This window comes from Sciurus vulgaris (genome assembly GCF_902686455.1).
Source record: "Sciurus vulgaris genome assembly, chromosome: 8".
In the NCBI taxonomy this organism is placed as follows: Eukaryota; Metazoa; Chordata; class Mammalia; order Rodentia; family Sciuridae; genus Sciurus; species Sciurus vulgaris.
In genome coordinates, this window is record NC_136468.1 from 15,549,907 (window position 1) to 15,566,334 (window position 16,428).

The following is a 16,428-nucleotide window of genomic DNA, read 5'->3' on the forward strand; positions in this document are numbered from 1 at the left end:
TAGGCAGAATAGACAGAAAGGAAGGCAGAAAGCATGACCTAAGGTACATAGGGAAGAACAGTTTGATGAAATTGCAGTACATCTGGTTGCTGAAAAGCTTATTTAATGTGGAAAGAAGTTAGCCTTTACCCCTAGCGTGATGCAGGGAGGAGTTTTAAACACAGTTTAAACACAGTTTAAAACTTCCAGTTTTGGAAGCCCACAAGTGTAGCTTGTTGTGGTCAAAATACCTAATGGGCTTACTTGCTATAAAACTCTCTTAAGTCTTTCTGTCCTGTCTGGCGAGTGTGCTCTTCACTGTTGTTGGTGTTTTATAGGTAAACGTCCTAAAAAAGGAATGGCAACAGCCAAACAACGTCTTGGAAAGATCCTTAAGTTGAACAGAAATGGCCATGCACGTTTCTTCGTGTGACAGAGCCACTGTTGCAGCCACTCTTCACTTTGGAGACCAGTCTTGGGGTGCAGGAGCCTGGAGCTTCCACCACCCCTTGCCTGGAACATTTGTGTGTACAGTAAGAACACTGCCCGAGGAACAGAATGAACCTGATGCTGCATTTTCACTGTGCCACACCCACTCAGCAATAACCCTTTGGACCTGGTGGGGGAGAGGAAGAAGGAGGGTAGAACCTTAAAAAGAGACCTTGAACTGGAAAGGGTCTCTTGTCAGGGCTTGAATTTCATTTTGTTGTTGGTAGTGTCTTGATTTATTTTCTGTAATAGGGTAAAGAATTATCGATAATTTATTTAACAGATTTTTTTAAAGTTAACAGCTTTTAAATTCTTTCTTTTTTAAAGCTATTTATTTGGAAGATTTCTGGAGAAATATCTCACTAATTTAGATTTAAGAATGTGAAGGTTTTTAAATTATTTTTGATAGTGTGTGTGTTACATGTGGGGAAGAGCCACGGTAACAGTAACTAGTCTGGACTCTTAAATTTGATATTCAGGTTAAAGTCTTAAACAGGGATTTGATGCATTAATTATTTTAAATTAAGATGTATATGAAAATCATTTTATTTTATATATTCCATGTGTTTTTTATAAGCTATTAGCTTCGCTTTTGCTAACATTCAAGGTGCATACTGTCATCCAGGTCGATTCCCTTACACCCCACCTTCCCTCTTCCCCGCAACCCCCGTCATTTTGTGATGACTCTTCGAGACTCTTTGCAGGGAAATACTTCCATAGCCAATGTGTAAGAACTTCATAAACGATCCCTCATTTCTCATTTCCTTTGACATTGTGGTTTTCTTCTAAATATAAAGAAATAGGCTTCTTGCATTTTCATTTCTGCTGATATCTGGGTCCCAAAGAGAACAGCTTTAAATCTTTTTCCTACGTGTGAGGAAAGTATTATAAGTTTGGTTAAATTGTCATGTTTGTATTTTTTCCAAATACATTTGTAACTACAGAGGGCCTTCTTCCTACTGCTGGTGTTGGAGGACAGGGCCAACGCCTGCTGCCAGGTTATATCTCATGATGCTTTTATTGTCTACACCTAATTTGTTGAAAAGTATAAATTGATGTAGGATACTCAAATCTGCATAATAAGCCGTAATATAATAGGATTATACTATATTAAGTTGTATAGATGCAAGCATGTTGGAGTAGATCATATATGTGCGTGTGTGTTTACTTTTTCTTAACCTTCTGCAAAATTATTTCATATATAGATTCGGAGTAAAATGGGTGCTTCTTTTTGCAGTTTCTTCCATCTGTCTTAAATTGACCAGTGTATACTTAGGTCAAGTATCTGTTTGAACTTTAAGGTAATCATTTGTCTACTTTATGTACAATTTTTACTAAATATTAGTTTTCATTTGATTATCAGTTTCTGGGTCTCCCCACCCCCATGGTATAAAAATAAATGATTGCTGGGGGTGAAGCGGAACTATTCCCAAGTCTGACAATATAGCATTTTACAAATTCCTACAAAGGCAATATAGGCAAATAGACTGAAATTTATTTTTATGGAGAAGAAATATGGCCACAGTATGGATTTGTCTTTTTTTTAATAAGGAAGATAGCAGGTCTTTTCCTTCTGTATTAAATATCACTTAAGTCACTAAGAAAAAGAAATCTATACCATTATCTTTTATGGTTGCATTCAAATGTGTATTTCCAAAGAGAAACATTTCTTACTTTGTATTCATTCCAGTATTTCATGGGATAACTGTGAAATAGCTTCTTAGTTGGCCTTTTTGGTCCAGAGTATCTGGACCAGAGTCTGAATCTTATCTGGATGTCCGGGAGAAGAATTTTTATAGAAATCCTTAAAATCTGTAAACCACCTACTTAAAACCCTGTTTGTACTATGCCTAACTAGTGGAGAGATGGCTGTAGTCAACCATTGACTGGTCATCACATCTCAAGCTGCAAAAATCTGGCCTCACCTTTCTGCACAGTATATCTCTAAATACTTGTGTGTCTTGGTTTTCTATAGACACTATTTTGGTGTTACAGTATACATGTTTTTATTCTGGTTTAAGAAATAAGGACTATAATTTTTTTTCCCAGTTACCTCATGATCTGGAGTTTTTTTCTTTGTATTTTTCCCAATTTATTTTTAATTACATTTTTCTTTAGCCATAAAAATTGAGATAAATTGGGCTGTGGAGATAGCTCAGTTGGTAGAGTGCTTGCCTCGCAAGCACAAGGCCATAGGTTCAATCCCCAGCACCGCAAAAAAAAAAAAAAAAATTTTTTTTGAGATAAAATGTCATTTATTTTTAATGAACAAAAATCATGGCCACTATCCACCCTATGTCCTGAGGTCAGTAAACACTAATTCTGAATAGCAAATATGTAAAATTTTTAAGTGAAATTACTGTGGATTCTTTTTTGGGGGGGCAGTTTTAGCCCACTAACTGGCTAAGTTAACAAATCTTTTCAGCAAGGTCATATAACCACTATAAGAGGATACATTTTTTTTTTTTTTTTTTTTGGTAAAATTTCAGCTACCCATATAGTGACTTTTCTGATCAAACCTTTTATAAAGTTACTGGCTGTGAAGTGTCTCTTTATCTCATGGAACTGACTGAACTTTAAAGTCATGACTGCCAGTTTCTGGGCTCAACAGTAATGAAATAACCTTTAGTCTTTCCCTTAGTTTTGTTTATGAATAGTACACCACAGTTTAGACAGGAACACAGCATTTAGCTAGTTGTAAGCAAATAAAAATATGTAAAATCAAGAATTAATGATTTAATGTATGCAACTTAATAGTAGTAGTAATTTTCCCATATTGATAGTGATTTTCCTATATTGATTCTTAACCTGGGATCCACTGTACTGTAATTCACAGCATCACATATTATGCTCCCCAGTACTGATGAGTGATGTGAATAATACAAGTGGCAGTTTATAGCAATTCAGTATCCTAGGAATACATTGAACTTCATAAGTATCAGTTAACATTTGAAGCATACAAAATTGAACATTCTGACTGAAATCATAAACTCAGAGGAAACAAGCCCATCTTTATCACTAGTTAACTACTTAACTTGAATGTTCTATTTTTAATAACCTAATTATTGCCTTTTTATTGTACTCAGTTCATATGGGATCAGCAGGTATTTATCAAACATCTGTTGTGCCTCACACTATTTAGTATGGTAGGGGAGCATCAGGTTGCAGTTGTAGTTTTTGCCCCCAAAATTGTCTCCTCCAGGAACTTAGCAGTACTATTTTCACTTTTGGGTAAACTTCAGCAAAAGAGGGCCCATTCATAAAAAGCAGCTTTACTTCTATTAGTTTCAACTGAGATATCCTACTATAGAAGTAAGAACAATTCAAGTTCTTTAAAAATTTAAGAAACATTTCAAGTTATTTAATAATGTTGGTAACATAAAGATATGACGTAGCATGGAAGAAAACAAAAGTCCTGAGTTTTGGTCTAAGTTCTGCCTTTTGTGTGTCAGCTCTTAACCTTAAGTAAGTCACTTACTCTTTCTAGTCTTAGTTGTCTTATTTGTAAATTTGGATAAAAATGCTTACTTTGATAATTAGTGAAGAAAAACATTCCATAATCTATTGATACTTCATATTTACAGAGAATTGATCCTTATTTAAGTTACAACTGGTAATGAACGCACCTTTATATACATTTTAAAATGAAAAGTATTCGTTTCTTATCAAATATATGCTGAGGGCATGCTATATAAAAAAATCTGAAGACTCTCTGACAAGGTGCTGAATTAAAGTTAGATTCTGTGCTTGAAGTGAAAGAAAAAATGGTGAGCTAGTTTATGGAGAGGAAAGTGAGAGAAGGTGATATAAAATGATTGAAAGATAACCTTTAGATTTTAGTACTGCTCCCCAGATTTGGCATACTTTTGAGGTACTAGAGAAAAGTGAAATAAGTCATGGAATTAAAATGATTAGCAACTACCCTTGGGACTGGTAGAAAGATACAAAGGTGGTTAGAAAGATGGAACTCCACAGATAGCTGCAGGTTGGGTGACAGTTGCCAGGGTAAACAAAGAAATCTCTGGAGTAGTGCAGAAAAGGAGACTGACTATGTCTCCAACTGAAAATGATCAGCTTGTTTCAAAAGACGCTCTCTATAGTGCTAAGGCTACTTTGAGAGTTAATGGGAATAGTTGCATGGCCCATTGTGCTACTGCTAGAAGTTACTATTATAGCAAATAAGCATTTTTAGTTTTCACATGGGAGAGACAAGGACTTTCATAATATAAATCTAAACATCTTTCAAAAATTCATCTTTCTCATAAATATTGACCTAATTTCTCCTGATATACAGAAAAGCTCTTGCCTGGTACGTGCAAGGCCCTTGGTTAGATCCTCTGCACTGCAAAAGAGAGAGAAATGAAGGCTCCCTAGTCCTTTCCTGAGTCCTTCACCTTCATCCAAAGCAGTCTTGAGAATGAACATCATATATCTTATATATCATATATCATTTAGCTAGGGAAGCCAGTGAATAAAGGAGACTGGTGTATACCTGATAGGGCAGTGATTTGCCTGGGAACACAGGATGGATCTACTTGGGACATATAGAATAAACCTTGCTTCCTAAAATAGCTCTTGTTCTGTGACATTGCAGCCTCTGCCAGTCTTGTGGTAGATGATGTCCATATGCTTGAAGTCAGATGGAAAGGAAAGGGAGAAATTACCATGGTTACTAAATGGCTGTTGAGCATAATGTATAGCCTTACTAAAAACCCTTCCCTTATTTTAATACATTTCTCAATGAACATGCCCTAAATCAAATAAATATTTGATATCCTTTACATAAAGTTTTTAAAACTTAAGATCATAAAGAACAAATGCCTATTTCCAAAGCTGTTAGCTTATTTTGATGGACTGGTTTTATTCTTCTGTAGAAAATTTTCCTTCTTTAGTTGGGAGGAGAAAATAACAATGAGAGACCCTTAGATTCTCCCTCTTGCCTTTGGTGCCCCTTCTTGTGTCTTAAGACTTTGTCTTAACAATTGCAATGTTACATTTTGTTAAAAGCTTTTTGAAACTGTATTCAATGATTCTTCCAACAAGTTTATCTGCTCTGCACTATTTCACTAATAAACCCTGGCTACCACGTAGCCCTTGACCTCCAAGTAGTTTACCTATGCAAAACCCATGACCTTCTGAATTCACTTTTCTTTATTTCAGAAAGCAGTCATAAACGGAAGTTCCTTGTTAAAAAAAAAAAAAAAAACTTATTTTCAAGCAATTTTATTTTGACCATTTCTTTTCCAAAATATAAGCTATTTCCCTCTAAGGTTTTTCACCAAAACAATGGTCATGAAGTGCTAGAATATATAATATTTTACGGTAATAAAATAACCCAGACATACTCCTTTATTTCTTTGGTGGATTTTGGTTGGTAAAACTTACCAGCATTAAATGTAATATATGATGAGGAGTTGATTCCTTGCCTAGAATCATTTCTTCCCTCTAAGATTCAAAAGTAACCTTTTATTTTTTACAAAATACATATAACTTCCACATTATAGTCAGGGACCTGAGGTGTAACTTGCTAAGTGAACCCCAAGGTTATTTTATCTTGTAAAAGAAACCTAAACCAAACTAAGGGCCTTACAGTTTATGGTTAGACTGAATCAAAAGCTACAGCCTCAGTTTTTCCACAAACAGCTTCTGGCTGCAAAGCAGGTCGTGCAGTTGTTAGGCATGGAGTAGCACCGATCAGGAAACGCACGAGCATCTTTGCAGACTGTATTTCCTTCGGAAAAGACTTTTCTACTTTTAATATAAATTAAGCCATAACAGTTTCATGCTGTGGAAAGAGGGTGAAAAGGTTCATTTTAAGAGATTATATAGTATGAATTTTCACATTTACTGTGAAATGTCTAACTTTGCCAGTGCTTCAGCAAGTTTTCTTTTGGGGGGACGGTGGAGGGTGGTGATGGGGGGGTAGTATTGGTTTTGGGGGTTTTAACTCTGTGAAATTTGAAAAGGGGACAGTTGTTGGCTATGGTACTTACTAGTTTTGTAGTAACGTTTTGCTAGCCTGACTGACTTTCCTTACTGGTTTTTATGCCCACGGTCCCAGGTGACTGTTACCCTTCTTGTTTTGGGTGTCTGCGGAGTAGTGTCTTGTCTATGTGTATAGGCAGCCAGTGTGTGTGCACATGTGTGTCCTTGGAATACAGAAGCACACTGTGTGACAGTGGAATGGGGTGTGGCTGGGGAGTGGGATGCAGAAGCTTTAAGAGCATTTTTTTTCGATTCATAACAGTATTTCCCATCTTTTGCCTGCAGGCAGGGAAAGTGTACAGTATTTATTTTGTTTCTGTTTTACTCTGAATTTGTAAGTCTTTAAGTAGCTTACATTGATTATTATAGGGGAAACAAGTGACTTGTTTAAAGTTGTATTTGGTATTCTTACTTTCCAATTTCTGTATTTTAAAATATTAAAATTAAAATTGTATTACTTCTGTTTTGATTTTCTAGCACTCGGTGTATTTTTTGCTCCTTTTGTTTGAAAGTATAAATTTCAAAAGTTGTATAAAGTGTGTCTCTAAACGAAAAAAATCCAAATTCTATATCCAATTCTGACTTTGTTACCTTTTTCTTATTGAAATCTCAGAACATTATTCAAGAATATGAAAAACTGTTCCTTACTTTCTCTGAAAATTTCAATGTGAAAGTAATGTGTTTTATTATTTTATTAGATGTTTTTCTGGGGAAGCAGGATGACTGAAAGAGAAGTATATAAAAGGGTGATCAGCGAGATGAGGCCAAGATGCGGGGATGGATGTGGGTGTGTGTGGACAAACACTTAGGAGCACTCAGTGTCCCCAACCTGGGCACCTGCAGCGTAACAGGCACTGCTCTAGCACTTGTGCTACCAGAATGAGCATCACAAGCCAGGCCTCATGTGAGAGGGAAATGGCAAAGGACAACCAGGAGCCCTGGGGGCCTGAGGGCCTAGTGAAGGGGAGAGTGTAAGTGCAGGCTCAAGGAGGAGGAGGATTTTGGGACCTAGGGTCTGAGAGAGGTCAGGGATAGTGTGAGTGAGGATAAGCTCTTACCTGAGGGAGCCAGGGAGCCAGGGGAAAGGAATGCTGGGGCAGCACTTCATGGGCATCAAGGAAGCTTTGGATGAAGACAGGAAGTGGGTAGCAGAAGCACCGGAGGCTATGGCTGTCCTCCCTACTACCAAAAGTTAGGGATGCCAGAGCCCTGCAGCTGCTGTCCCTGTTGTCACACCAAAAGCAGTTCGCGCCTCCTCTTTCTTGACTGACCTGCTTTTATACAACCGGAGGGAGCCTAACCTGAGCAGATCTGCTCTTTTGAGCAACTCCGCGTGTACTGTTTTAGATCTGGATGTTCACCTTTTCCAAGTTTGCCTCTTTAAGTCAATAGCACCCGCTCTCCTTAGACTCTTAGCCTGCTTTTGTGTTTCCACCAGCAGGGCTAAGAAATACCTTATTGTGGACTGTCCCCCTGTTGTTTTAGAGTAGGAAGAATCACGTGCTTTGCTTCAGATAGGGCTTGGACTAGAAGCCCTCATTATCTTATTCCACTGGAGTACTTACGATGTGCAAAGAATATTTGTGTTCTTCCTTAGTATCCCAGCGAAGTAGGCACTACTGCTAAGGAGCAGAGAGGGTAAATAACAGGTCCAGGTTCATCTACTAAGTAAAACAGATTTTAATCGGAAGTCTGTCCAAATCTAATGGCCTTACTCTTTTATCTGAATTGTTTTTCTCTAATTATTTTTAGTTATATACTTTTAAGCATTAAGGAGGAATAGTTGGTTCTTGATTTAGGAATGGTTTGTATCCTAAACATTTCTCTGTAGACACCACTCATTTTGGATTAAAATATTTTTCTTATGGAAGTTTTTTGTCAGTTGACACAACAGAGTCTGTGCTTCCCCAGGAGCTGGCCACGCTGAGAGAACGCCAGTTCTTTTCTAGAACTGAGCTGGCTCACTTGCTGATAGAGAGCGTGGGCTGTGTGTGACGGATGAGCCCCACTGTCACAGTACATGAACCACATGTGGATTTCTGAAGTTCAGAACTAGAGGATGAGCAGAGGCCATGCCCAGTGCCCCCTGCACACCTGACCCTGGCCTCGAGGACCAGCACGGCTGCCCTCCTCCCCTGCCTTCCCATAGGTACTGCGTGTTCCTGCCACCATTTGCCCCTGAGCTCTTTAGCTGGTGAGCCCACGTAGAGGAGAAGGAAAACCTGCAGCTCCCTCATGCAAGGCTCCCCTCCCAGAGCCCTGTCATCCACACCAACTTCAGGCACTTCTGGACTCCCACTGTCCCCTCCCTTCCTTGTCCAGACTTGTCCCAATATCTGTACCCAGAATACTTTCACACTTTTTAAAGTGCTGAGTCTGAAAATTTGTAAATTCATGTTCCTTCTGTGCCAGAGTTTGAAAAAAGAAAAAAGTCTAAATAGTAATATGTGTAAATTCCAAATTTATTTTTTTAAGGGCAATTTTACCAGGGACAGAAGATTCACAGTAACAATAAGAAACCCTACTTGACCTTCTCCTGTGCTCTTATTCTAGAAGCTGCCCTAGTGCTGTTTCTGCACACTTTGTATCACACCACCGTCCTTTCATCTGTCACATAGGACCTGCTGCTGAACCTCACTGACCCAGACACTTGGCAGGAGCTCCAGCAATGTCAGTTTTCTTGTCCAACTGCTAATCTTTGCAGATTTAGCTCTTACCTCTTCTCTGCACTCTTCCACATCCCCCTGGGCACCAAAGACAGCTTCTGACAGGGGAGGGAGGGAACCTCTGTCTGGCCAAGTTCCTGCATATCCCGGTGGCATCCGGCACTGAACCATGCTCTTGCAGTGTACTTTGGGTTACCCCAGACCACCCAGGTCTCGTATGCAAGCCACTGCATACAATTCCCACTTCATACTCTTGTCCACGGGCTGCAGGTGGGGGCAAGCAGGGCTGGTGTTTGTGGCTAGCCCTTGGTTCTCATGGGACTCCTCATTCTAACCCGTTAGGCCCATCAGCATACCAGGGATAAGAGCACAGACCGAAAGCCAGTTAAATCCTGGCTCTGCCACTTACTAACTGGTCTTGAGGCACTTGCTGTGCCTCAGTTTACTCTTTTGTGACATACTTCTCTACCTCACTAAGTCGTGGAGGGGATTAAACAGATGAACAAGCTGAGCACTCAGGAGAGTGCCTGGCACAACCGTTAGCCGTTAGAACAGTCTCCTTGGCCTCTGAGTTAGTGGTGCTGTTATACAGCGCCATGGAGTTGGCCCAGGTGCCGCCTGCTCTCCTTACCAGAGTTACTGCCATGAGTGAATGAGATCAGACTGCAAGTGGGGCATACAGGAAAGTGAGGAGGGGACAGCTGCTGGAGGATGGGATCCTCCTGGAGTGGGAAACCTGAGCCCAAACACAAGCCATGGTATGTGCCAAAATTTCAGGACACAGGCTAGGGAGCTGAAGTATGTTTCAGTTTCTAGAATAATGCGCCTGGGTCGTTAACAGTGACTGGTTGCTCCTGGCAGGGAACGCAGTAAGAGAGAAGAGATCATTAAGGATGTAGACTTTCACGCTTGAGTTGCTTGGGGTTTTTTGTTGTGGTTGTTTTTATCAAATAATATGGCAGTTTTGTAATTTGAAAAGCAAGTGTGCTCTATGGGTTATGGGTCAACACTCCAAGACACACTGGTTATACCATGATACCTGTGCACGTGCAGTCCATGAGAAATCCAACTCTCCTGCCCCTCTAGAGTAGCCTGGCAGGATGGGACCACTCAGGCTAACTGTGGGACACAGGCAATCACGAGAGCCTTGCTGAGCACTCCCGCCCGCTCCTGCACTCCTCACTGTTGTCGCTCTCCCACGTTTCATCCGTCTTTCCTACCAGCCTGAGTTTAGGGTCAGGACTCTTGTGGCTCCATCACTAGCACCTCTTGTAGATTTGGTACAAATCTTACTAAAAATATCAAACACATGAACAAACAGTCTTGTACCTCATGATTCTGACTTCCCCCACGCCCCAAAATGGCTTCGGTTGATGGCCACCACCACCAACAGCCTCACTAAAGCTGTCCTTGAAACTCTTAGGACCAACACCAAACTTCTTAATGTGGTACATCAATCAGAGAGGGATTCAGCTGCCAGGGATAGAGAACCCAAAGCACAAATGCCTTAAAGATAGAAGGCTGGAGAGGCCCTCGAGGACAGGAAGACTTCACAAAGTTGCCAAGGACCCAGATCCATTCATTTTGCTGGCCTGCCACCTTCAACACACAGCTTCCACCTCATGACCCAAGATGGCTGCTCGAATCTCCAGCCAGCAGGAGGAGGGTGAACCATAATCACTTCATGATTTTTTTTCTTGGTACTGAAGATTGAACCCACAGTTGCTGAACATGTGCTGTACCGTACTCCTAGCCCCAAGTTATTTATTTGGGGGGAGTTACTGGGGATTAAACCCAGGAGTGCTTTACCACGAGCTACATTCACACCCTATTTTATTTTATTTTATTTATACCAGGGATTTAACCCAGGATGTTTAACCACTGGGCCACTTCCCTGCCCTTTTATTTTGAGACAGGGTCTCACTAAGGTGCTGCGGCTGGCTTTGAACTTGTGCTCCTCCTGCCTCAGCCTCCTGAGTTGCTGGGCTCACAGGGGTGTGCCACCATGCACAACCTTGTTATTCTTTTTCTGAGATTCTATCTAATCTTTTCCTAATTACATCAAAATAACTTTGAGGGTAGGGACCAAAAGCACCTGACTCCTAATATTTGTCACTACAGTATCAGCTTCCTTTCCCTGAAGTTTCACTGGGCTATGGTTTATCTGGCTAAAGATGTCTTATTTCACATCCATGACTGAGTCACCCTTTGGCAGGTGCTTCCTGTTGCTTCTCTAGGTCACCACACTTTCACATCAGATCTCTGGAGTTTTCCACAACACCACTGTGCTCTGGAGATGGTCCTGGCACTCCCATGCTGACCTCAGCAGACTGGTGAGTGGGAAAGGCTGTGGGGCCCTTGGTGCTCATCATTTAGCTTCCTGTGTGCCACCTATCCAGAGCTAGGCTCACCAATGGGCAAACCAAAGGTTTGATCATTGAAGGGATTTATGAAAAAATGTTTAATTTGTCCATACAATATTATTATTCCTTGCAGTCCAAGGGAAAGGAAACCTGACTTTGCTTCTTTTTCAGGACCCTCTCCACTTTCCCTAAGAAGGGATTTCTCTTTATCCCACTGTCTGGGGGGGGTCCCTTGAAAAATGCCAACAACACCCTCAAGCTGTGTGTAATTACCAAGAGTTTAATAAAAGGACTATTTACAACAAAATTTAGGGAAAGCATAAAAGGGATGCTGAGGCATCCTGGGGCTTACAGTGAGGAGGAGGAGCTTTTGCCTCTCTTGAAGAGCCAGGGAAGGGAGAAGTTACCAGAATACAGAGGAGCTGTGTACTCTGCCCAGTGTATTACCAGCCACCCGAGGAGAGCCAGGGGGAATAAATTCCTACTGCCTTTGCTCTCTACAACTTTGCCAGGGCTTTGAGTTGGTGGGTCCCTCTGGGAACTGGACAACTAGGGAATGTTCTGGACTACCCCACAGAGGTTAGCCCTAGGAACACAGAGCAGGATGGAGAGGGGAAAGTAGACCTGTAGGGGCAAATGGAGACTATCCAGCACAAATGCTTTTCAAAATCTCCACCCCATCTTAAGAAAATCACTTCTTTTTATAGAGAAGAACCAATGGCACCCTGAGGTACAGCCTTCAATAGGAGGCAGTAACCACCAGCAGCAATTCTAGAGAGAGTCCAAGCTACTCAATTAAGAATAACAGTTTTTGTGTGCGTGCCTGTTATCTCAGTGACTCAGGAGGCTGAGGCAGGAGGATTTCAAGTTAGAGGCCAGCCTCAGCAACTTAGCAAGGCTCTGTCTCAAAATAAAAAATAAAAAAGGACTGGGGATACAGCTCAGTGGTAAAGTACCCCTGGGTTAAATCCCCAGTATAAAAAAGAATATCAATTTTGGGGGGAGGGCTCAAAGGTGGACTTTGTCCAGTCTGTGGGGGAGAAGAGGGACTTCTGTGCTCCAAAGTCTTATTTCTTCTCAGTTCTTCTTAACAATGTGAGGCCAAGATGTAGCTATTCTCTTCTTTGGTTTGGAGGGTAACTACTTGTACAGCTTTGCTCAGGCTGCTATAATAGTGTCGTGGAGGCTTCAACAAAAGGAATTTATTCTGGAGGCCAAAAGTCTGAAATCAAGTTCTCAGAAGGGTTGGTTCCTTCCACATGGCCCTAAGAGAAAGATCTGCTCTAGACCTTTCTCCTTGGCTGGTGGGGTGGCTGTCTTCTACCTGTGTTATTTCACATCATCTTTTCCTCTGTACATGTCTGTGACCCAATGTCCTCTTCTTTTTTAAAAAATTACTTTGATAATATTTAAAATATGAAAGAAAAAGCAAATCCCTTAAAATTTATTTTGAAACTTCTGCAATAGTTAACCTACATAAGTCCTTCAATTCATTTAGAATATAAATCTATGTTACTGTCTATAAAAAGATTAGTGAATGAAGGCTTAATGCCAAATTTCCTCTTCAGGCGCTCTCTGATTACCTCATTTTATTACCTATTTAAAGACTGTCTCCAAATACAGTTACATTTTGAGACACCAGGAGTGAGGATTTTCTTACTAACCACATTACCAGCATACACTCCCTTGACCGTAGTAGGGTGACTAGGGCAGGAAGGAAGCCATCAGCCTGCCCAGCACCCTTACAAAGATCATCTTCCTTTAGGCCAACGTGGAATTTAGGGGCAGGGCTTCTAGCTCACTCCTGTCCAGAGCCAATCCCCAGGGATTAAGATGAGTTCAACCTGGGCGGTGAGATTTTGGATGACACTTTTTTCTTTGTTTCTTCCTCAAATGTTTACTAAGTACCAGGTACTGAACTAGATGGTCCCTGGGGAGGTCAATGGGAACAAGGTGGGTCTCTTCTGTAAGACTGAAGGAAATAAGAAATACGCCAGAGGCATTGCAGCAGCACCTTTTACCCTTCTGTGTGCCCATTTGTGAACCTCGCTTTGAAACCGTCATCACAGACCTGTCCTAGCCTTGGCACTCACTTTGCCCAGACGCAGGTGCTGAGAGCCAGAAGGGCTGGGGTTTTACTCCTGCCCCTCTGCCCACTTACCTGCAGGCCTTAGCCAATGCTAGATGTAGACTGGGACAGGGCCTGCTGGTAAAATGTTGCGTCACATTCAAAATCAAAAGTGATTCGGCCATTTGTTTACAAGAAAAATAAATTAAAAAGAAAAAGAAAAAAAAAGTGACTCGGGATGTAGTTCAGTAGTATGCAGGGCAGAGTGAGACCGTGGTTCAATCCCCAGCAACCCCTCTGACACACACAAAGGTCAAGAATGCACCTACCAGACCTTTGTGGTTGAATTATAAGAATCTTAAGGGTATTTTCCACAGCATGCTGACACACAGGCCAAAGTAGAGAAGGACCTGTCTCAAAGAACTTTGTGGATGTGGCTTTTGCATAATGGCGTGGATAATAATTTGATACCTAGAATTCTAAAAAACTGCACCAGCTTGTGCAGAAAGAAAGGATAGAGACAGTTCCAGTGTAAAAAGTCTTATTGGGCCTTAATCTTCTGTGGACAGGAAGCAGGCTGAGAAAATTACTCAATGGCCAATGTGAGCCATTTCTTATAGGAAAGGATGACTCCAGGGCAGAACCAAGAGCTGCAGTGAAAAATGGAAAACCTTGATGTTTTAGTCAGGTTTTTTTGCCACTGTGACCAAAAGACCCCACAAGAACAATTTCAGAGGAGTTTATTTGGGGGCTCATGGTTTAAAGGTGTCAGTCCATAGAAGGCTGGTTCTATTCCTTGGGGCTCAAGGTGAGGCAGAACATCATGGTGAAAGGGTGTGGCAGACGAAAGAGACACGGGACATCATGTCAGGGAACAGAGCAATCTCTGCTCTTCAAGGACAAAATATATACCCCAAGGCACGCCCCCAAAGCCAACCTCGTCCAGCCACACCCTACCCATCTTCAGTTCCCACTCAATTAATCCCATCAGGGGACTAATTCACTGATTGGGTTAAGACTCTCATAACCCAATCATTTCATCTCTAAACCTTCTTGCATTATACTGCACATGAGCTTTGGGGGGGCATTACATATCTGAACCACAACACCTTGATAAATGCTTGACGTTGGGTTGGTCTCTTGAAAGTCACCAGGACACTTTCAATAAGCTCAGGCTACACTACCAAATAATGAGAGCCACATAGAGCATACTCTGAAGGAGGAGGGCCATTGGTGGGTATTCTGACCCAGCTCAGTTCCCTGCTGAAGGCAGCCACAGGGGTGACTTATGCTGCATGTAACACACAGAGAAAGAGAACTACCCAGCTGAGCCACATCAATTCACAGAATGATGAAACACAAGTCATTGTTATTTTTAGCTACTAAGTTTCCAGGTGGTTGTACAGCAATGGACAAAACATTTTTGTATCCTCTTTTACTCAGTCTTTAATAGTACTCAATGTAGTTGACCATCCCTTTTTAATTTAGATATTTGGCTAGGTGAAGTGTTACACACTTGTAATCCCAGCTACTTGAGAGGCTGAGACAGGAGGGTGGAAAGTTCTAGGCCAGCCTGGGTGATTTAGTGAGACCCTATCTCAAAACAGAAAAGGCTGGGGGTGTTGCTCAGTGGTAGAGCATGCCAGGAGCGTTTAACCCACAGAGTCACAAAAAATAATAATTTTAAAAAGATACTTGACTTTTCCCAGGACCACAGGGATTCTCAGCTGAGTTCTACCACACCTTTAAAGAAGAACTAATACCAATCCTCCTCATATTATTCCATGAAATAAAATAGGAAGGAGCACTGCCAAGCTCATTCTATGAAGCCAGTTATCATCCTGATATCAAAAAACCAGATAAACATCAAGGAAAGAAAACTTCAGACCAAATCCCTGATGAACGTGGATGCAAAAAAATCTTAATAAAATATTGGCAAACCACATACAAAAACACATTAAAAAGGTAGTGCACCATGACCAAGTGGGTTTCATCCCAGGGATGCAAGGTTGGTTCAACATATGGAAATCAATAAATGTAATTCACCACATAAATGGACTTAAGGACAAGAAGCACATGATTATCTCAATAGATGCAGTAAAAGCATTTGACAAAGTACAGCATACATTCATGTTTAAAATCCTAGAAAAACTTGGGCTAGAAGAATGATAACTGGTTTCATAGAATGAGCTTGGCAGTTTATACAATAAAGCCAAGGCCAACATTATTCTGAATGGAGAAAAACTGAAAGCATTTCCTCTAAAAACAGGAACAAGACAGGGATGCCCACTTTCACCACTCCTACTGAACATAGTCCTTGAAACTCTGATCAGAACCATCATGTAAGAGAAGGAAATTAAAGGAATATAAATATAAAAAGAAGAGCTCAAATTATCTGTTTGCTAATGACATAATCCTATATTTAAGAGACCCAAAAAACTCCACCAGAAAATTTCTAGAGCTCATAAATGAATTCAGCCAAGTAGCAGGGCACAAGATCAGCACCTATAAGTCAATTGCAATTCAATTCAAAGTGGATCAAAGATTTAGGCACTAGAACAAAGACCCTGCACATAATGGAAGAAAAAGTAGGCCCAATCTCCACCATGTCAGCTTAGGAACTGACTTCCTTAACAAGACTCCTTAAGGGCAAGAAGTAAAATCAAGAATCAATAAATGGGATGGAATCAAATGAAAAAGCTTCTTTGCATCAAAGAAAACAATAACATGGAGAGCCTATAGAATGGGAAAAGTATTTACCACTTGCACTTCAGATACAGCATTAATCTCCAGGATATATAAAGAACACAAAAACCTTAACACCAAAAAAAAAAAAAACCAAACCCAAATAACCCAATAAATAAATGGGCAAAGAAAT

At 40.8% G+C, this 16,428-nt stretch overlaps 1 protein-coding gene across 1 annotated transcript in view; it reads left to right on the forward strand.

The window, feature by feature from the left end:
- The window catches only part of KDM7A (lysine demethylase 7A), an 82,643-nt gene extending 80,041 nt beyond the window's left edge, over window positions 1-2,602 (forward strand). The window contains exon 20 of the mRNA XM_079150100.1: window positions 318-2,602. Within this exon, the coding sequence (XP_079006226.1) occupies window positions 318-412 (95 nt within the window). The 3' untranslated portion in view covers window positions 413-2,602. The remainder of the gene's footprint in view (window positions 1-317) is intronic.
- The last annotated feature ends 13,826 nt before the right edge of the window (window positions 2,603-16,428 follow it).